This window comes from Oryx dammah, unplaced genomic scaffold (assembly GCF_014754425.2).
Source record: "Oryx dammah isolate SB20612 unplaced genomic scaffold, SCBI_Odam_1.1 HiC_scaffold_26, whole genome shotgun sequence".
Classification (NCBI taxonomy): Eukaryota; Metazoa; Chordata; class Mammalia; order Artiodactyla; family Bovidae; genus Oryx; species Oryx dammah.
The window spans coordinates 48,661,441-48,683,606 of record NW_024070210.1 but is presented as its reverse complement, the minus strand read 5'-3'; the positions used below and the strand labels follow the sequence as shown (position 1 = coordinate 48,683,606).

Here is a 22,166-nt window from a genome sequence, read left to right as displayed (position 1 = left end):
TATTCCAAAACAAGTCAGCCTTCTTCTTCAGACTTACTACACTGTTTCTTATTTCAGTGGATGGCACTCTAATTCTGAAAACCTGAAGTCAAAGTATCCTTCCTTAAGCTTCCCTTTTTCACAAGCCTAATATCCGGTCCATCTACACATCATAGTGATACTCTCTCCAAGGTGTATTTTTTGATACTTGGTTTCTCTCCCTTTCTCAGTTTAGTCCAAGCTATATCCTTATCTCTCACTGACACTGTTACTCTGATGCAGTCTACTGCATCCATTCTGGCCTCCTTCCAAATTGATTTTTCACAAAGAAACACCAGCAAAGAAATGCAGCTGGCCTTCTGTATCCCCAGGTTCCACATCAGTGGATTCAATCAAGTGAGAATGGAAAACAGTCTGGGTAAAAATTTTCCAGAAAGTTCCAAAAAGCAAAACTCAAATTTCCCATGTGTCAGAAACTACTTACATAGCATTTACACTGTCTTGAGTATCATATGTAATCTAGAGATGACTTAATGTATACAGAAGAATGTGTGTAGGCTGTATGGAAATACTGCACCATTTTATGCAAGAGATTTGAGCACCTGTGGACACTGAGAGATGACAGTACTTTCCAAGTGCATGCCTGGTCATGGCATCATCTCCTGTCATCTTTTTCAAAATAACTGTGCAGTGGCTTTACCACTGATCTTTGGGTAAAATCCATAATACTTAACATGGCCTAAAGGATCTGGATGGTTTGGCCTCTAGCTGTGTTTGAAGCCTCACTTTGCAACATTCCCTTCACATCCACCCCTACCTTTCATTACCTTGCCTTCTTTATTGTCACAAAGCCATTCCTTCTGCCTCAATCTCTCCCCTGGTATATAACTCCTATACGATTTTGTCAGATCTTAACTTAGGATTACATTTTTTAAAATGCACTCACTGATCTGGTTACCTGCTTAAAGCACCATGAACCCTCCTTCATCGTAGTCATCACAATTGCACCTTAATTTTGCTTCATCAACTTCTCCACTATAAAGGTGCATGACTACAAGGACCACATTCACCTTTTATCTCCTTTGTATCTCCAGCCTCTAGTAAAGACCTGACAAGTACACGGCAGGACTTCATAATATTTTTAAATGAGTTAACGAAGAATTAGAAATTATCTGTTCCTAAATGAAGTAACATGTAATTGGTGACATATTTTCAGTGAGCTTAAAGCAACCATCAGATGCACAGTTAAACCATCACACAGTTGTCTTTCATCATTCCTCCCTTCAGTTTGTTTCAGAGGCAATTATTATGTTGCTATTATTATAATAATTATAATTATGTTCCAGGCACTGAGGCATAGCAATGAGTAAGACTGGCTCCCTGCACTCATGTAGCATCTGGTTTAAGTTGACTGACTTTTCATTTCAAAAGTTACTCTTACTCTAAACCAGTTTAACTTCTTTCCTAAGCTCTGTGCAGAATGACTTTACCATTATTTTTTAAATAAGTCTTTAATTTTCTGATGACTGAGACAATATTGTTCTATTTTATGGAAATCTTACTATTCCTTAAACACATAAACATGAATAATTTTACCTGTCTACCTAACTATGTCTCATCAGAATGAGAAGCAAAGTACAAAGATTTATTAAGGTAGAAAAAAAATATAACTGGTCATAAAAGAAAAACTTATATATACAGATTAGACCCCAAGGAAAATCTTATTGTCTTGAAAACTCCCTCAAAGTTAGAAACAAGGCAAAATGACTTAAAAATCGAAAGATGCATACATGTATTTTTTCATAAATTTGAAATAAGTTACATGTAAGAATGATGATCTCAAAATGTCTACTTGATATTAAACAGTGAGTAATATATATTACAAAATGTCTTCCCACTATGTTTTAATCTATCACCTAATGCAGATCTAGGGTCATAACTTTGTCTTAAACACATCTGAGTTGTTTTACAGTGTTGATGGCTTTGAACTGAGTTGTTCACATACCAAAGTCTCATTACTTGAATTTGCAAAATGGCTGGCTAGAGTCATATGTTGTCATAGAAACAAGTTTTTCTTTCCATTTCTCTAATGTATGTGCTAAAACAGAGTTCAAATCTGGAACCAGAATTAGCAAACACTAAAATTTACATTTACATGATTATTTCATTTTATTTTTTTCAAAATCACTTTATAATGCATCAAAATTAAAAATAATGCTCTAATAGCATGACAATTATTGGCAAGTTTGTAAAGCTGACTTCCTAACTTGTTCATTAAATACCTTCTATTAATAAATCCCAGTCATCATACCATTGCTACTGCTACTGCTAAGTCGCTTAAGTCGTGTCCGACTCTGTGCGACCCCATAGACGGCAGTCCACCAGGCTCTGCCGCCCCTGGGATTCTCCAGGCAAGAGTACTAGAGTGGGTTGCCATTGCCTTCTCCAATGCATGAAAGTGAAAAGTGAAAGTGAAGTCGCTCAGTCGTGTCCGACTCTTAGCGACCCCATGGACTGCAGCCTACCAGGCTCCTCTGTCCATGGGTTTTTCCAGGCAAGAGTACTGGAGTGGGTTGCCACTGCCTTCTCCGCATCATACCATTGAAAGCTCTTAAATGTGAACACAGTCTGATCATACAGCATAAACTATGGGTCTCCTGCACTGCAGGCAGATTCTTTACTGACTGAACTATAAGGGAAGACCCTAAGTGTGGTGGCTCAGTGGTAAAGAATCTGCCTACCAATGCAGGAGACGTGGGTTCAATCCCTGGGCAGGGAAGATCCCCTGGAGAAGGAAATGGCAACCCACTCCAGTATTCTTGTCTGGGAATTCCCATGGACAGAGGAGCCTATCAGGCTATAGGTCCATGGGGTCACACAGAACTGAACATGATTGAATGACTGAGCACACATGCACTTATTAAGCACTACTAATTTAATCCAAAATAGTATCATCTGTGTATATAATGAGAACAACTCCTAAATTCATCATCCAGGGCACTGTTAAATAACTTAAGTATTGTCCTAAGGGAGAGACTCCAATGGAGCATCAATTTCAGGCTGACACAAAACCAGAAACTAATAGCCAGTATTTATAGAGTATACAAAGGCTTTCACACACATTGATATTTGAGCCTTGATTTATTCTACATATATTCCAGGAACTGAATGTTAACTTCTATGCCAATCACTGGCTAGATGCTAGAGACACAATGTTGATCCTTAAAATAACTCTGCTTAATGGTGGTTAGCAAAATGTCATCTCAGAATCAGTAGCATCAGCATCACTTGGGAAGTTGTTAAACTAGGACATTCAGACTTTCAAAGATGGCAGAGGAGTAGGAAGACATGGAGTTCATCTCTGCCCATAGATGCATCAAGACTACATCTACAAATGGAAAAACTGTCACAGAGCACCTGCTGAACACTAGCAGAGAACCTTGGACACCTAAAAGGACGAGAAAGATCCCTGCATGACCAGGTCGAATGAAAGAAGGAAGAGGAGAGGAAGCAGAAGAGAACCTGTGCATCTGATGGGAAGCTGAAGGTGAGGAGAGGGTCACCGATCTGGGGAGCCCCTCACCAGGGCGGAAATCAGCTGGGACAGAAGAGGAAACCCAGGGGTTCAGAAGAGAGACCAGAAGCCTGTCTGTGGCAGGCAGGACCACGAGTCCTATGCAAAGGGTCCCTAATAGCTGGGACATGGAAGCAATCTAGATGTCCATCAGCAGACGAATGGATAAGGAAGTTGTGGTACATATACACAATGGAATATTACTCAGCTATAAAAAAGAATTCATTTGAGTCAGTTCTAATGAGGTGGATGAAACTGGAGCCTATTATACAGAGTGAAGTAAGTCAGAAAGAGAAAAACCAAGACAGTGTATTAACACATATATATGGAATTTAGAAAGATAGTATCAACAACCCTGTGTGCAAGATAGCCAAAGAGACAGAGATGTAAAGAACAGACTTTTGGACTATGGGGGAGAAGGCGAGGGTGGGACGATTTGAGAGAGTAACACTGAAACATGCATATTACCATATGTAAAAAAGATGACCAGTGGAAGTTCAATGCATGAAGCAGGGCACTCAAAGCTGACGCTCTGGGACAATCCAGAGGGATGGGGTGGGAAGGGAGGAGGGAGGGGAGTTCGGGATGGGGGACACAGGTACACCTGTGACCAATTCATGTCAATGTACGGCAAAAAATACCACCACAATTAAAATAAATAAATTAGCAAAAACAACGGTCCCTGCCAGAGCCCTGTAGGCTCCAGCCTAGGATGGGTGTTCACAGGTGTGCCTGGGGGAATAGGTGCTGGAATGTGAGGTTTGGAGAGCAAATCCCGGGTGGGAATGGCTCTGAGCTTCGAGGAAACAGCCTGAGGGGGTGGGAATGAGGAGCTCCAAAACTAGGAATGCTCATGGAAGAAGTCTGGATGGCTGCACAAAGTGCCACTGTTAGGTAATGCACAAAGGGTGGGGTTGCCATTGCAGCTTCTCCCCTGGTGCGCCAGCTGCTACAGCCACAGACTCTGCCAGACACAGCTTGTGCACCACTGACATCACCTCTTCCACCCCTTCCCCCAACCTGGGTGATCCACTCACCCCAATCACTGCCTAATGGATTTTCACTTTCCAATCGCTATCCCAGCACCCTCCTGCCTGGGTGGCCCACTCACCCTGATTACTACTTCAGTTCCTTCCGGCCTGATGGGCTTGTGTGCCCAGGCTACCTCCAGAGCAGACTCTGATGCGTGAAACACACACAGGTGGGGCTGAAGCCACAGCGGAGCCCAAAGGGCCACGTGACTAAGAAGTAGAGCTGAAATCTCTCCTCGCCTCTGCGTGAACCTCAGAGTTACACCTCCACTGACAGCTTCCTAAGTTTAGTACCTGCAAACATCTGAAAGGACAGCAAGTGCTCCTGCAGCTGGAATGTGCTGGCTTTAGCTGCTGTAGACTTTGTGGGCACATACTGCAGGGGTTGGGCCAGGCCAGAGTCTGAGCTGCCTCCACAGCCCCCACAGCAGGTTCAGGTACATAATCACTGCAGTCCTGGGACCTGACCTCAGTGGATCTGCATCAGTGGCGTGGTGAAAACAAGACCTCAGAGTCACCAGGGCCAATTGTGAACATACTGATAGTTAAGGTGGGACTGAGAGCAGTGCCAATGACAGGCTATTTTGTGAGTTCACACAACGGATGAAAGGTGACACAACAGAGCACATTCACAGGTGAACAGCTCCAGAGGAGGAATACTCAGTGGCTTCTCTCCCAGTGGAAGTTCTCCAATCACACCTCGCTAGCACTACAGATCAGAAACACAGCTAAGAAACAGGTCTGGGGGTCTCTACTCCCAACAACCGGGGAGGAAACCCCAGCCCTGACAGGGCAATGACAACTACAGAGCAAAGAGGAGGCCCTGCTAAATGTCCAGAGCATGCTCTGGTCACCACATCGCCAGTCAAATCCCCTATCAAAGGCAGAATGGCACAAGTCTCCGGACCAACCTCACCCACCACGGGGCAGACACGAGAAGCAAGAGGAACTACGATCCTGCAGCCTATGGAAAGGAGACCAAAAACACAGTTAAGTTGGACAAAATGAGAAAAGAAATATGTTGCAGATGAAGAAGCAAGATAGAAACCTTTACAAGAACAATTAAATGAAGAGGAAACAGGCAATCTACCTGAAAAAGAATTCAGAGTAATGATGGCAAACATGATCCAAGATTCCAAAAAAAGAATGGAGACATGGATCAAGAAGATATAAGAAATGTTTAACAAATCTAGAAGAACTAAACAAATAAAGACAAACAGTACAATCACCGGAAAAAAAAATACATCAGAAGGAATCAATAGCAGAATAACTGAGGCAAACGAATAAAAAAGTGAGCTGAAAGAGAAAAATGGTAGAAATAGATGCTGTGGAACAAAACAGAAAAGAAATAAGGACAGTCTGAGAGACCTCTGTGATAACATTAAATGCACCAACTTTTGAACTACAGGGGTCCCAGAGGAAGAAGAAAAAGAGAAGGGCCTAAGGAAACACTTGAAGAGATTACAACGGAGAACTAACATGATATGGGAAAGTAAACAGTCACCCAAGTCCAGGAAGTACAGAGAGTCTCATACAGGATAAACAGAGGAACATACTGAGACACATTACAATTTATCATATATTAAAAAGAAAAAATATTAAAAGCAACAAGGAAATACTCATAAGGGTATCAGCTAGTTTTTCAGCAGAAACTCTGCAGGCCAGAAGGGAGTGGCATGGTAAATTTATTTAAAGTGATGAAAGAGAAAAACCTACAAAAAAAGAATACACAGCAAGAATCTAATTCAGATTCAGCAGAGAAATCAAAAGCTTAACAGACAACTTAAAGCTAAAAGGATTCAGTACCACCAAAGCAGCTTTATAACAAATGCTAACAGAACTTTTTTGGGGCAGGGGGTGGCGGGGGGGTGGGGGGAGGAAGGGAGGCAATGCCACAACTAGAAACAAGAAAATCACAAATGGGAAAGCTCACTGGTAAGGCCTTTGGGTTCGATCTTTGGGTTGGGAAGATCCCCTGGAGAAGGAAATGGCAACCCATTCCAGTATTCTTGCCTGGAGAATTCCATGGACGGAGGAGCCTGGTGGGCTACAGTCCATAGGGTCATAAAGAGTCAGACATGACGGAGCAACTAACACCTCAATTATTCATACATATATATATATATAATATACATGTACATAGATTACTTTATCAAAACCTCAAAGGAAATGCAAACCAGAAAAATATAATAGACATACACACAAAAAAGAAGAAGCAATCCATATACAACAAAGACAGTCATCAAACCACAAGAGAAAAGAACAAGAGGAAGGAAAGAGAAAGACCTACAAAAGGAAACCCCCAAAATTCAGAAAATGGCAATAGGAACATATATATTGATAATTACCTTAATTAAATGTAAACAGATTAAACGCTCCAAAAAAGAGACCAATAACAAAGATCAGTGAAACTAAAAGCTGGTTCTGGGAGAAGATAAAATATTAAAAATTTAGCCAGGCTCATCAAAAAAAAAAGGGACAGGACTCAATAAAATTAGAAATGAAAATGGAAAAGCTACAGTGGATGCTACAGGAATACAAAGGATCATAAAAGACTATAAGCAACTACATGCCAATAAAATGGACAACCGAGAAGTGGACAAATTCTTAGAAAGATACAATCTTCTAAGACTGAACCAGGAAGAAATAGAAAATATGAACAGTTCAGTCACAAGTACTGAAATTGAAATTGTGATTAAAATCTTCCAACAAACAAAATTCCAGGACCAGATGGCTTCAAAAATGAATTACATTAAACACTAAGAGAAGAGTGAACATGTACCTTCTGAAACTCTTCCACAAACCTGGAGAAAAAGGGAACACTCCCAAGTTAATTCTACAAGGGGACTATCAGCCTGATACCAAAACCAGACAAAGACATCATAATAAACGAAAATTATAGGCCAATATCATTGATGAACACAGATGCAAAAGACCTCAACAAAATACTAGCAAACAGAATCCAACAACACATCAAAAGAATCACATACCATGATCAAGTAGGATTTAGGTCACAAAGAATCGGACACGACTGAGCAACTGAACTGACTGAAGAATTAAAAACATATATCATCACCATAGTTGCAAAAAAGCTTCTGACAAAATTCAACACCCATTTATGATTAAAAAAAAAAAAAAAAAAACCTTTCCAGAAAGTGGGCCTAGACAGAATCTTATAGTTGTTTAGTTGTTAAGCTGTGTCCAACTCTTTTGCAACCCCAAAGACACTGTCACCTGCCAGGCTCTTCTGTCCATGGGATTTCCTAGGTAAGACTACTGGAGTGGGTGGCCATTTCCTTCAAGAGATCTTCCTGATCCAGGGATTGAAATCAAATCTCCTGCATTGCAGGAAGATTCTTTTATCACTGAGCCACATGGGAAGCCCAGAAGGAACCTAACTCAACATAATAAAACCGTATAGACAAACCCACAACAAACATCATTCTCAATCAGTTCAGTTCAGTAGCTCAGTCATGACCAACTCCTTGCGACCCCATGAATCACAGCACGCCAGGCCTCCCTGTCCATCACCAACTCCTAGAATTCACTCAAACTCATGTCCATCGAGTCGGTGTGGCATCCAGCCATCTCATCCTCTGTTGTCCCCTTCTCCTCCTGCCCCCAATCCCTCCCAGCATCACGGTCTTTTCCAATGAGTCAACTCTTCACATGAGGTGGCCAAAGTATTGGAGTTTCAAACTCAGCATCAGTCCTTCCAATGAACACCCAGGACTGACTCGTTTAGAATGGACTGGTTGGATCTCCTTGCAGTCCAAGGGACTCTCAAGAGTCTTCTCCAACACCACACTTCAAAAGCATCAGTTCTTCGGCGCTCAGCTTTCTTCACCGTCCAACTCTGACATCCATACATGACCACAGGAAAAACCATAGCCTTGACCAGATAGACCTTTGCTGGCAAAGTAACATCTCTGCTTTTGAATATGTTATCTAGGTTGGTCATAACTTTCCTTCCAAGGAGTAAGCGTCTTTTAAAAATTTCATGGCTGCAATCACCATCTGCAGTGATTTTGGAGCCCCAAAATATAAAGTCTAACACTGTTTACATTGTTTCCCCATCTATTTCCCATGAAGTGATAGGACCAGATGCCATGATCTTCGTTTTCTGAGGGTTGAGCTTTAAGCCAACTTTTTCACTCTCCTCTTTCACTTTCATCAAGAGGCTTTTTAGTTCTTCAATTTCTGTCATAAGGGTGGTGTCATCTGCATATCTGAGGTTATTGATATTTCTCCCAGCAATCTTGAATCCAGCTTGTGCTTCCTCCAGCCCAGCGTGTCTCATGATGTACTCTGCATAGAAATTAAATAAGCAGGTTGACAATATACAGCCATGACGTACTCCTTTTTCTATTGGGAACCAGTCTGTTCCATGTCCAGTTCTAACTGTTGCTTCCTGACCTGCATACAGGTTTCTCAAGAGGCAGGTCAGGTAGTCTGGTATTCCCATCTCTTTTAGAATTTTCCACAGTTTATTGTGGTCCACACAGTCAAAGGCTTTGGCATAGTCAATAAAGTAGAAATAGATGTTTTTCTGGAACTCTCTTGCTTTTTCCATGATCCAGTGGATATTGGCAATTTGATCTCTGGTTCCTCTGCCTTTTCTAAAACCAGCTTGAACATCTGGAAGTTCGCAGTTCACGTATTGCTGAAGCCTGGCTTGGAAAATTTTGAGCATTATTTTACTAGCATGTGAGATCAGTGCAATTGTGCAGTAGTTTGAGCATTCTTTGGCATTGCCTTTCTTTGGGATTGGAATGAAAACTGACCTTTTCCAGTCCTGTGGCCACTGCTGAGTTTTCCAAATTTGCTGGCATATTGAGTACAGCACTTCCACAGCATCATCTTTCAGGATTTGAAATAGTTCAGCTGGAATTCCATCACCTCCACTAGCTTTGTTCGTAGTGATACTTTCTAAGGCCCACTTGACTTCACATTCCAGGATGTCTGGCTCTAGGTGAGTGATCACACCATCGTGATTATCTTGGTCATGAAGCTCTTTTTTGTACAGTTCTTCTGTGTATTCTTGCCACCTCTTCTTAATATCTTCTGCTTCTGTTAAGTCCATACCATTTCTGTCCCTTATCAAGTCTATCTTTGCATGAAATGTTCCCTTGGTATCTCTAATTTTCTTGAAAAGATCTCTAGTCTTTCCCATCCTGTTGTTTCCCTGTGTGTCTTTGCATTGATCACTGAGGAAGGCTTTCTTATCTCTCCTTGCTATTCTTTGGAACTCTGCATTCAGATGCTTATATTTTTCCTTTTCTCCTTTGCTTTTTGCTTCTCTTCTTTTCACAGCTATTTGTAAGGCCTCCTCAGACAGCCATTTTGCCTTTTGCATTTCTTTTGCATGGGGATTGTCTTGATCCCTGTCTCCTGTACAATGTCACGAACCTCTGTCCATAGTTCATCAGGCACTCTATCAGGTCTAGTCCCATAAATCTATTTCTTACTTCCACTGTATAATCATAAGGGATTTGATTTAGGTCATACCTGAATGGTCTAGTGGTTTTCCTTACTTTCTTGAATTTAAGTCTAAATTTGGCAATAAGGAGTTCATTTTCTGAGCCACAGTCAGCTCCCGGTCTTGTTTTTGTTGACTGTATAGAGCTTCTCCATCTTTGGCTGCAGAGAATATAATCAATCTGATTTCGGTGTTGACCATCTGGTGATGTCCATGGGTAGAGTCTTCTCTTGTGTTGTTGGAAGAGGGTGTTTGCTATGACCAGTGCATTCTCTTGGCAAAACTCTATTAGCCTTTGCCCTGCTTCATTCTGTACTCCAAGGCCAAATTTGCCTGTTACTCCAGGTGTTTCTTGACTTCCTACTTTTGCATTCCTGTCCCCTATAATGAAAAGGACATCTTTTTGGGGTGTTTGTTCTAAAAGGTCTTATAGGTCTTCATAGAACCGTTCAACTTCAGCTTCTTCAGTGTCACTGGTTGGGGCATAGATTTGGATTACCGTGATATTAAATGGTTTGCCTTGGAAAAAAACAGAGATCATTCTGTCATTTTTGAGATTGCATCCAAGTACTGCATTTTGGACTCTTTTGTTGACCATGATGGCTACTCCATTTCTTCTAAGGGATTCCTGCCCACAGTAGTAGACATAATAGTCATCTGAGTTAAATCCACCCATTCCTGAAGCACACTGGCTGTGACAGACCATGCAGAAGCACAGCTGAGAGGAGCTACCCCTCGCCCAAGGTGAGGGGCAGTGGCCGAGAGGAGCTACCCCACATCCAAGGTCAGGGGCATCGGCCAAGACGAGCTACCGCACACCCGAGGTCAGGGGAAGCAGCTGACCAAGAGGAGCTACCCAGCGCCCGAGGTCAGGGGAGGCAGCTGAGAGGAGCAACCCCATGTCTAAGGAGCGGCGGCTGTGGGGGTGCAGGAGGGCCAAGAGGAGCTACTCCACATTCAAGGTTAGGAAGGGTGGCTGTGAGGAGATACCCCTCGTCCAAGGTAAGGAGCAGCAGCTGCGCTTTGCTGGAGCAGCCGTGAAGAGATACCCCACAAACAAGGTAAGAGAAACCCAAGTAAGACGGTGGGTGTTGCTAGAGGGCATCAGAGGGCAGACACACTGAAACCATAATCACAGAAAACTAGCCAATCTGATCACATGGACCATAGCCTTGTCTAACTCAATGAAACTAAGCCATGCTATGTGGGGCCTCCCAAGACGGGTGGGTCATGGTAGAGAGGTCTGACAGAATGTGGTCCACTGGAGAAAGGAATGGCAAAACACTTCAGTATTCTTGCCTTGATAACCCCATGAACAGTATGAAAAGGCAAAACGATAGGATACTGAAAGGAGAACTCCCCAGGTCGGTGGTGCCCAATATGCTACTGGAGATCAGTGGAAAGATAACTCCAGAAAGAATGAAAGGATGGAGCCAAAGCAAAAACAATACCCAGTTGAGGATGCAACTGGTGATAGAAACAAGGTCCGATGCTGTAAAGAGCAATACTGCATGGGAACCTGGAACGTCAAGTCCATGAATCAAGGCAAATTGGAAGTGGTCAAACAGGAGATGGCAAGAATGAGCAATGACATTCTAGGAATCAGCGAATTAAAATGGACTGGAATGGGTGAATTTAACTCAGATGACCATTATATCATTCTCAATGGTGAATACTAAAAACATTTCCTGTAAGATCAGGAACACGACAAAGATGTCTACTTTTTCCATTATTATTCTACATAGTTTTGGAAGTCCTAGCCACGGCAATCAGAGAAGAAAAAGAAAAAAAGGAATCCAAATTGGAAAAGAATTGTAAAACTGTCACTGTTTGCGAATGACATGGCACTATACATAGAAAATCCTAAAGATGCTACCAGAAAACTACTAGAGCTCATGAATGAATTTGGTAAGCTGCAAGGTTAGAAAATTAATACATAAAAATATTTTGTATTCCTATATACTAATGATGAAAGAGAAATTAAAGAAAATATTCCACTTAGTGTGGCATCAAAAGAACAAAACATCTAGGAATATACCTATCTAAGGAGACAAACATGGATAGAGGAGCCTGTTGGGCTACTGTCCATGGGGTCGCAAAGAGTTGGACATGAATAAGTGATTTGCACGGCACAGCACAGAAAGGAGACAAAAGAACTGTACTAAGAAAACTATAAAATACTGATAAAAGATATCAAAGATGATACACAAACAAATGGAGAGATATACTATATTCTTGGATTGGAAGAATCAATATAGTAAAAATGGCTATACTACCCAAAGCAGTCTAGAGATTCAATACAGTCCCAATCAAATTATCAATAGCAAATTTTCACAGAATTAGAACAAAGAATTTTACAGTTTGTATGGAAACACAAAAGACCTCAAATGACCAAGCAATCTTGAGAAAGAAAACACCTGGAGGAATCCAAGCTGCCTAACTTAAGACTATACTACAAAGCTACAGCCATCAAAACAATATGGTACAGACACAAAATCAGAAATATAGACCAATGGAACAGAATAGGAAGACCAGAGGTAAACCCACACACCTATGGTCAGCTAATCTATGACAAAGGAGCAACAATATACAATTCAGAAAAAACAGTCTCTTCAGTAAGTGGTGCTGGGAAAACAAAACATGTATGAAATTAGAATACTCCCTAATAACATATACAAAAATAAACTCAAAATAGATTAAAGACTAAATGTAAGGCTTGATACCATAAAATTCTTAAAGGAAAACATAGGCAGAGAACTCTTAGACATAATTTGCAGCCAAGAACTTTTTCAATTCACCATCTATAGTAATGAAAATAAAAACAAAAATAAATAAAAGTTATGACCAACCTAGATAGCATATTCAAAAGCAGAGACATTACTTTGCCAACTAAGGTCCATCTAGTCAAGGCTATGGTTTTTCCTGTGGTCATGTATGGATGCACGAGTTGGACTGTGAAGAAGGCTGAGGGCCGAAGAATTGATGCTTTTGAAGTGTGGTGTTGGAGAAGACTCTTGAGAGTCCCTTGGACTGCAAGGAGATCCAACCAGTCCATTCTGAAGGAGATCAGCCCTGGGATTTCTTTGGAAGGAATGATGCTAAACCTGAAGCTCCTTTGGCCACCTCATGCGAAGAGTTGACTCATTGGAAAAAACTCTGATGCTGGGAGGGATTGAGGGTAGGAGAAGAAGGGGATGACCGAGGATGAGATGGCTGGATGGCATCACTGACTCAATGGACGTGAGTCTGAGTGAACTCCGGGAGTTGGTGATGGACAGGGAGGCCTGGCGTGCTGTGACTCATGGGGCCGCAAAGAGTCGGACGCGACTGAACTGAACTGAATGAAGCTTAAAACCTTTTGCACAGCAAAGGAAACCACAGACAAGAAGACAACCCTCAGAACAGGAGAAAATATTTGCAAATGAAGCAACTGACAACTGTATTTCAATCTCTGAAATACAGAAACAGCTCATGTAATTTTATAACAAAGAATCCAATTAAAAAATGAGTAGGTGGACTTCCCTGGCAGTTCAGAGGATAAGACTTCACCTTCCATTGTAGGGGGTACAGGTTCCATCCCTGGTCAGGGAGCTAAGAACCCACAAGCCTTGTGGCAAAAAGAAACACAAAAAATATTTAAAAGATGCAATAGGTTGCTTTCATGTCCTGGATATTATAAACAGTGCTGCGATGAACATTGGGATACACGTGTCTCTTTCAATTCTGGTTTCCTCGGTGTGTATGCCCAGCAGTGGGATCGCTGGGTCATAAGGCAGTTCTATTTCCAGGTTTTAAGGAATCTCCACACTGTTCTCCATAGTGGCTGTACTAGTTTGCATTCCCACCAACAGTGTAAGAGGGTTCCCTTTTCTCCACACCCTCTCCAGCATTTATTGCTTGTAGACTTTTGGATTGCAGCCATTCTGACTGGTGTGAAATGGTACCTCATTGTGGTTTTGATTTGCATTTCTCTGATAATGAGTGATGTTGAGCATCTTTTCATGTGTTTGTTAGCCATCTGTATGTCTTCTTTAGAGAAATGTCTATTTAGTTCTTTGGCCCATTTTTTGATTGGGTCATTTATTTTTCTGGAATTGAGCTGCATAAGTTGCTTGTATATTTTTGACGAATGGATAAGAAAGCTGTGGTACATATACACAATGGAGTATTACTCAGCCATTAAAAAGAATACATTTGAATCAGTTCTAATGAGGTGGATGAAACTGGAGCCAATTATACAGAGTGAAGTAAGCCAGAAAGAAAAATACCAATACAGTATACTAACAGATATATATGGAATTTAGAAAGATGGTAATGATCACCCTGTATGTGAGACAGCAGAAGAGACATAGAAGTATAGAACAGACTTTTGGACTCTGTGGGAGAGGGAGAGGGTGGGATGATTTGGGAGAATGGCATTGAAACATGTATACTATCATGTAAGAAACGAATCACCAGTCTAGGTTCAATACAGGATACAGGATGCTTGGGGCTGGTGCACTAGCATGACCCAGAGAGATGATATGGGGAGTGTGGTGGGAGGGGGGTTCAGGATTGGGAACTCATGTACACCCGTGACAGAATGATGTCAATGTATGGCAAAACCAATACAGTATTGTAAAGTAAAAAAATAAATAAAAAAGATTAAAAAAAAAAAAGAAAAGACAATTCCTACAAGTCACTCTGTTATTAAAATGTTTTTAATTGTTAAAAAAATAAAATAAATAAAAAAGATGCAATATTGTTAACAAATTAAATAAAGACTTTAAAAATGGTTCAATCAAAAACATTTTTTTTTAATGAGTGGAAGTTCTAAATAGACATTTGTCCAAAGACTCAAATGGCCAAGAGGCACATGAAAAGATGCTCATCATCACTAATCAATAGAGAAATGTAAGTCAAAACCACAATGAGGTTATCACCTCACACTAGTCAGCATGGCCATCATCAAAAAAATGTACCAACAATAAATGCTGGAGAGGAAGAAGAGGAAAGGGAACCCTCTAGCTCTGTTGGTGGGAATGTAAATTGATACAGCCACTGTGGAAAACAGTATGGAAGTTCTTTAAAAAACTAAAAATAGAGCTATCATATGATCCCATTCCTTGGCACATATCCAGAGAAAACTATAATTCAAAAAAGATACATGCACCCCAGTGTGCACTACAGCATTATTTACGATAGCCAGGACATGGAAGAAGCAACCTAAATGTCCATCACCTGAGCAATGGATAAAGATGTGGTACATATATACAATGGAATATTACTCAGCCATAAACAAGAATGAAATAATGCCATTTGCAGTGACATGGACAGACCTAGAGATTATCATACTGAGTAAAGTAAGCAAACACACAAAGACAAATATCATATGCTATCACTCATATGCAGAATCTAAGGGAACAAGTGAACTTATCTATAAAACTGAAACTGAGTCACAGATCTAGAAAACAAATTTATGGTAATGAGGAAGTAAGGCGTGGGGATAAACTGGTAGACTGGGTCTGACATATACATACTACTATATATGAAATAGATAACTAATAAGAACCTCCTATTATCTCAAGGGACCTTACTCAATACTTTGTAACGGCCTATATGGGAAAAGAATCTAAAAAACAGTGGAGATATTATATATATATATATATTACTCATGTTGCTGTACAGCAGAAACTAACACAACATTGTAAATCAATTATACTCCAATAAAATTAAAAAACCTCACACATTCTCAAGTCTCACCCCATACTACTGAATAATAAAATCTGTGGGTGGGACCCAGGAATCTGTTTTAATAAGCCCTCCAGGTAATTCTAATATGTGCTCAAGTTTGATAATGAGTGCCTTGGTAATATTAATATAGCCCCTTGTGTTATATATATTGGAAAACTGATGTTCAGAGAAGGATTTAAAAGACTTGAGAGACAAGAAACATTTTTCCACCATTTATTCTCCCAGTGTCTGGCGTGTAATATGGGCACACAATAAAGATCTGTTGGAGGCAAAAATGAATGCCTCCTCCAAAGAGTTGTGCTGTCACCTGATGATGGTGCTAGTCCAAACAATATAAAGCTAACTTACCAGAAATATACATATTCTTAATGAGTGCGTTTCTTTGAAAAGATGTTCACCATGACATACACCTGTGGGGGATTCATGTTGATGTACAGCAAAACCAATACAATATTGTAAAGAAATTAACCTCCAATTAAAATAAATAAATTTATATTAAAAAAATAAAAACTATTCCTTTTTAGTGTTGCGTAAAAAAGGAAGTTACCAAAGGTGATCACTAACAAAACTATTCCGTTTTTCCATACCTTGTTATTTTGCCTTAGTTTACTTAACTCTAGTTTATACTTTTCTGCTTCTTCTAGAGCTCTATTTAAGCGAACTTCCATGGCACTTTGACTAGCAACAGCCTGTTTTTGTAGTCTTCTTTTATTCTCTAATTCCTGTACAGCAAAAGAGACAGATACAACATTTATAAATATAAGTTCTCTCTAATATTTTCAATACTTTCCATTTCTATATTCCTTGCTTTCTCCTAAATTATACACACACACGTACACGGCAAGAGACTGAACACTGAATGACAGAGGTTTCAGGGAATTCCCACGCTGAATTGGTTTTAGGAAAACATATCCTTAAAGATATAGTCACAAATCAGGCTTTCAGATTGCTTTTTGTTTGGAATTTTCTGCCTCTTTTTACTGATCCCAAGATATAGTATACATTTCTTCTGTATTTACTTTATAAACAACTTTTTATAACCATAGTTCTCTTGGAAACCTCCCAAAACACCAATTTAAGACATAAATTTTCTCATTAATACTGTGCTTGTGTAAACCTGATAAAATATATCATTTAAGAAATATCTGTTAAATACAGAGCATTCTACGTTAGAGAGATAAGAAAATCCGAATTCTGAGCAAAAACAACAGATTTTAAGGATATTTTTCACATCCTGGTGTGGGTTTAGACTAGCATTTCTTCAAAAAGACTAAGAGCTGCTGTTGAAGAATCTACAGACCACACAGGAAGAAACATGAACATATAGGATAAACTCCAAATTCCATCCATCTACTCCGACAAATGCTACCTTCAGCTCTATGGGCAGTACTTGCTTGGATCTCTCCTGAAGAGTCATGATGTTTCTTGCCTCTGACCTTTTGCTCATGCTCTTCCTTCTGTCCTGATTTCTCTCCACCCTCATTTTTAACTGGCTAACACCTACCTATTCATCCTTTAACCCTCAGTTAGGGCTATACACTAGGGTTTTACCTTCTCCCAGGAGCCTTTCCTCACTATCTTCTCAGGCTGGATGAAGTACCCTTTCTTCAGAGATTCTATGGCACATTGATACATATATCATAGTGCCTGCTTGTGTAGAACTGAAACTCTCCATTTACTTAATTCCCCTCACTATCCTGTAAGCTCCTCGAGGATAGGAACTACTTTAATTTCTATGTTCCCAGCACTTCAGGGCAAATAAAAAGCACTAATACCATGTTTATGGAACTGAATTTATTTTATAACACTTAACTCACTCTACTTTGCATGCCCTACAATGCCTAGTACATTGCATTATACAAAGCAGATAATAAATATCATGGAATTGAAATGATGCAGTTAATAACAGAGTTGTCTGTTTTCTTCTGATTTTTTCTCCTGGCTATATCACTATGTTTTATTTGAAAACTGATCTCCTTGGCTCTGAGTAATTAAGAGGAAAACAAAACAAAACACATGCTGCTCTTTATGCAGGTTTCTAAACAAATCAAACTGTGTCTGGATACCATCTGCTCTCACCAGCCTTCTTCACAGCTTTGTGGGTGGTAGCGACACTAAGAGCAGCCTGACTTCTCTGTTCACACGGAAAAGGCAGATTCTCATTAGCTACCAAGGCCACAGTTCTTGCTGCTTCATTTCAGCCTCTTCTCATAAGAATACAGAAATCAATCTTTGCCCTTCTCTTTCTTGCTAGAGACTCTGTAACCTACTTCACAGAAAAATGAAAACCCTTCTTTACCACATGATGTTCCCCTATCAATAAATTAATACTATATCAATACTGCCCCATTTCTTGGGAAAAGTGAAAAAGAAAAAGGATAGAAGAATAGTAAAGTAGGAAATAAAGTTTTCCTATATAAGAAAATCCACTAAGCAAAGGGTTAATCTTATCAAAAACTTGAAAAGCTTTCTGTTTTCAGCTATGCTTAAGTGCTTTTTATAAAAGAAAGTACAGACAAGATACCAATGTTATTACTGAGTATTTTTAAGATGAAAACTCTCTCCTAAAACAAGTCTATTATTACCCTATAAATTAAGAAGTTTGCATGTTGCTAGAGAAAAATTTTATAAAATCACAAGTCCTGAATTTTACAGTAACTTTAAAAGAAAAAGCTGGATAGCTTATAGAAAATCAAGTCTAACTTTAAAACTCAAATACTAAGATATCCAAGAAGAAATAATTTGTGATTGTTCCATAATTTTTAATGCATTCATAAGGCACTGGGAGAGTGCAAAAAAGAGGTATACACTGGTAACCAAGTGAAGTGAAAGTTGCTCAGTCAGGTTCCACTCTTTGGGACCCCATGGACTATAAAGTCCATGGAATTCTCTAGGCCAGAATACTGGAGTGGGTAGCCTTTTCCTTCTCCAGAGTATCTTCCCAACCCAGGGATCAAACCCAGTCTCCAGCATTGCAGGCGAATTCTTTACCAACTGAGCTATCAGGGAAGTCCTTGGTAACCAAAGTACAAGTCAAATATAGCAAATGCTTCAAGAGTCACACAGCCACGGTAATTCAGATGAGGAATAATCAGATAAGGACAAATAAATGATCATATAAAGATCTAGAAACAAGTGGCTGAGGTTCAAAACACAATAAATTTGGAAATAAAAAACCTGACAGCTGTGATCAATTCAGTTTCTACATCTGCAATTGGGAGTAATATATATGTCTAATAGGTTTCATTTATTCAACACATTTATCGAGCACTTACTAAATTGCCAGGTATTATACTACATGATGGGGCATCCCTGACAGCTCAGACAGTAAAGAATCTGCCTGAAATGCAGGAGGCCTGGGTTTGATCCCTGTGTCAGGAAGATCCCCTGGAGAAGGAATGGCTGCCCACTCCAGTATTCTTGCCTGGAGAATTCCACGGACTGGGGAGGATAGCAGGCTATAGCCCAAGGTGCTGCAAAGAGTTGGACATGACTGAGCGACTAACACAACAGCAACACTACTACATGATGGACACATGATAATTAACCAAAATTCTACTCTCATAAAGGCTGCACTCTAGAGGAAGATACAGATGATAAACACATACCTACATACTCATATGTAACATCTTATAGTAATAAGGCCTATGAAGAAAAAGGGTAAGAGGACAGAGTAGGGAATTTCCTGGCAGTCTGTGTTTCCACTGCCATGGGCCTACGTTTAATCCTTGATCAGGGAACTAAGATCCCACAAACAGTTTGGCATGGCCAAGAAGAAAGGGAAAAAAAAAAAAAAGAGGACAGAGCAATGGGTAAGGGACATAATTATTTAAGATATAGCAGATAGGGGAAGGCTTCCAAATGAGGGAATGATTCATGTCTAGATCTGGAGGAACAAATAAGACAAAGACCCTGAGGTAGAAATCCATGTGACATATTCAAAGATCACATTCAAAGGTCAGTGTGGCTTCAGATGAGTGACACATGCAGTTTTAGGCCTTGAGATCGCAGAAACAGCCAGGGAGATATTAGATAGACCTTGTAAACCCTACCTCAAAGTTTGGATTTTATTCTGAATGACATGAAAAGTCTCTGGAGTGTTTTAGTGGGGTGTGTGTGTGGGTGTGGGTGTGTGTGTGTGTTGATCTAAGTTTTCCTAAGGATTGCAGTTAACCCTTGAACAACATGGGTTTCAACTATGTGGATCCATTCACATGTAGAAACTTTTCAATAGTAAATACTACAGTAATACATGGTCTACTGCTGGTTCAATCTGCAGATGTGGAACTATGGATACACAAGTTCAGAGGAACTGAGAACACACAGGGCCTGGGGCTCAAAGAAAGATCACAGCAAGAAGTGGAAACGTGGAAGTGATGAACATATGGATGGTATACCACGCCTTGGAAATGAATGACGTATCCCAGAACTGGATGAAGACAGAGAAGAGAGTCAAGGACTGAGCCTTGGATACTCCAACATGGAGATCCTATGGCATGTTTGTATGCTAATGCAAATAATTACATAGAGTAAATTTGATTTTTGCAAGAGAAAGAAAGATAGGATAATCACAGGAGCAAAGTCCTTGAGTAAGAGAGACAGTATGGGATCCAGTGTACAGTGAGGTGATAAGCTTTAAACAAAAGAGGGAGTAATTCATCATAATGAGGGGGAAAGCAGAGTAGATGAGGGTACAGAGACCAAGAGACTGACAGTAAAATTTGCTGTTTTCTTAGTAAAATAGGGGGGAAAAGTCATGAACTGAGAATGGTAACACTGAAAGAGGCACTGGATACATGAGGGGAAAAGATACCCATTTAATAATCAGCTCTGACAATGGGAGAGGAAACTCTCAGAAAGTAGGAGAGGAAAACAGCACTACACTTGATATTTATAAATAAAATTAAAGTAGCACCAATCTGTTTGGCTGTACACTTAGGCAAGGAGTATGGGGGGGGATTAGGTTGGGTTTTGCCACACAGCAGTAGCAGGGAAATTAAGAATATATTCCATAGATAACTAAGTCATGTACCATGGAACCTAAGCTGGGGAAGAAGGATATAAAAAACATGGGGGAAGGCATAGAGCTATGTAATAAAATATATAAAAATGAGACTACACAATTATTATATATATATGATAGATATACAAATATTAAACCAAGCCAATGTACCATTCATATCATGATTTTCAGGACACATATAGGCAAAAATGCAAAAAAACTTTCTTTGCAAGATAAGGAAATGACTTGAAGGAGGTGAGAAAATGCTTTTGAGGAGTTTTTATTATGAAAGCAGAAAAGAAGAAAGCAGCTTTAGGAAATGACACAGAGATCAATTTTACCTGAAGCAAGGTAACTAAAGGGCAGACTTTTTTTTTTTTAAGGTGAGTTACTAATGTTAATAGGAGTTTTAATATGACATATTCACAATCAGAGAAACTTGTGGCGTGTACCAGCAACTTTATTTTAACCAAAAAACAAAATAAAACTGAGATTAAGTCTTCTAGCCATGAAGAAATAATAAATAGCTAATATAAAAAGGCATTGTAAACAGCTAGAAATAATGATTAAGATATGTTAAATAACTATTTACAGATACTGGAAAACAGTAGGGTTGTGATTCCTGAGAAAAGGGAAACAAATGAGTTTTACAATCACCCCAGCATTCTTCTGGGAGACAATTTTCACACAGTACCTACAGGGAAGAGAAAATGCAAAAGGAGTTCAAAGGTCCATTGAGTTGAGGAAACAGATCAGAGTTGAGGAGACTGAAGCAGCTGGGAATTTATATGAAGGTTCAAGTAAGGAGGAACTGCATTAGGACAGCACTTCACACATCTACATAGGAGGTCCCCTGAGTCTACTGTGGACTAGGCCACACCTGAATACATGGAAACCCAACAAGGCCAGACAAAAAACAAGTGGGAAGCTGTAAATACAGCAAATCCCATAGATCATACAGGGCAGGGAGACATCTGAGCTCTAACTAGCCAGAATGGACAGTCCACAGTGATCACCTTGGGTATTTGGTGGAGATGATGAAAGGTCTCTTTAGGGGAAGCATTAAGGGAAGAGTTGAACTATCTCTGAAGGCTGCTCTAGACACACTCTTGTAAAACTTAAAAACAGGCCTCAAAAGGATTGAACTGGCAAATAACCTGTAAAAATCCAACACTGCCTTCAAAAAGCACACTAAAGAATCATTCAACAGTAGCATTCAGTAAAAAAGCACTAACCAAGCCAAGAAGCAGGAAAATATGACCAATAGCCAGAAGAAAAAAAATCAGTCCATAGAAACAAATCCATAAGTGAGAAATATAATGGGTCCAGCTAACAAGGCTGTCAAAGAGCTATTTTAATTATACATAA

The 22,166-nt window shown here is 39.9% G+C and overlaps 1 protein-coding gene across 4 annotated transcripts in view; it reads right to left on the bottom strand.

Moving 5' to 3' along the window:
- Positions 1-22,166, bottom strand: part of TEX9 (testis expressed 9) — a 91,088-nt gene that overhangs the window by 19,998 nt on the left and 48,924 nt on the right. For 3 of the 4 annotated variants that reach the window (XM_040226590.1, XM_040226593.1, XM_040226591.1), the window contains one exon: positions 16,384-16,518. The exons of the other annotated variant lie outside the window; for it this stretch is intronic. In XM_040226590.1, coding sequence (XP_040082524.1) covers positions 16,384-16,518 — 135 coding nt within the window. The remainder of the gene's footprint in view (positions 1-16,383; positions 16,519-22,166) is intronic. 4 annotated transcript variants of the gene reach the window in all.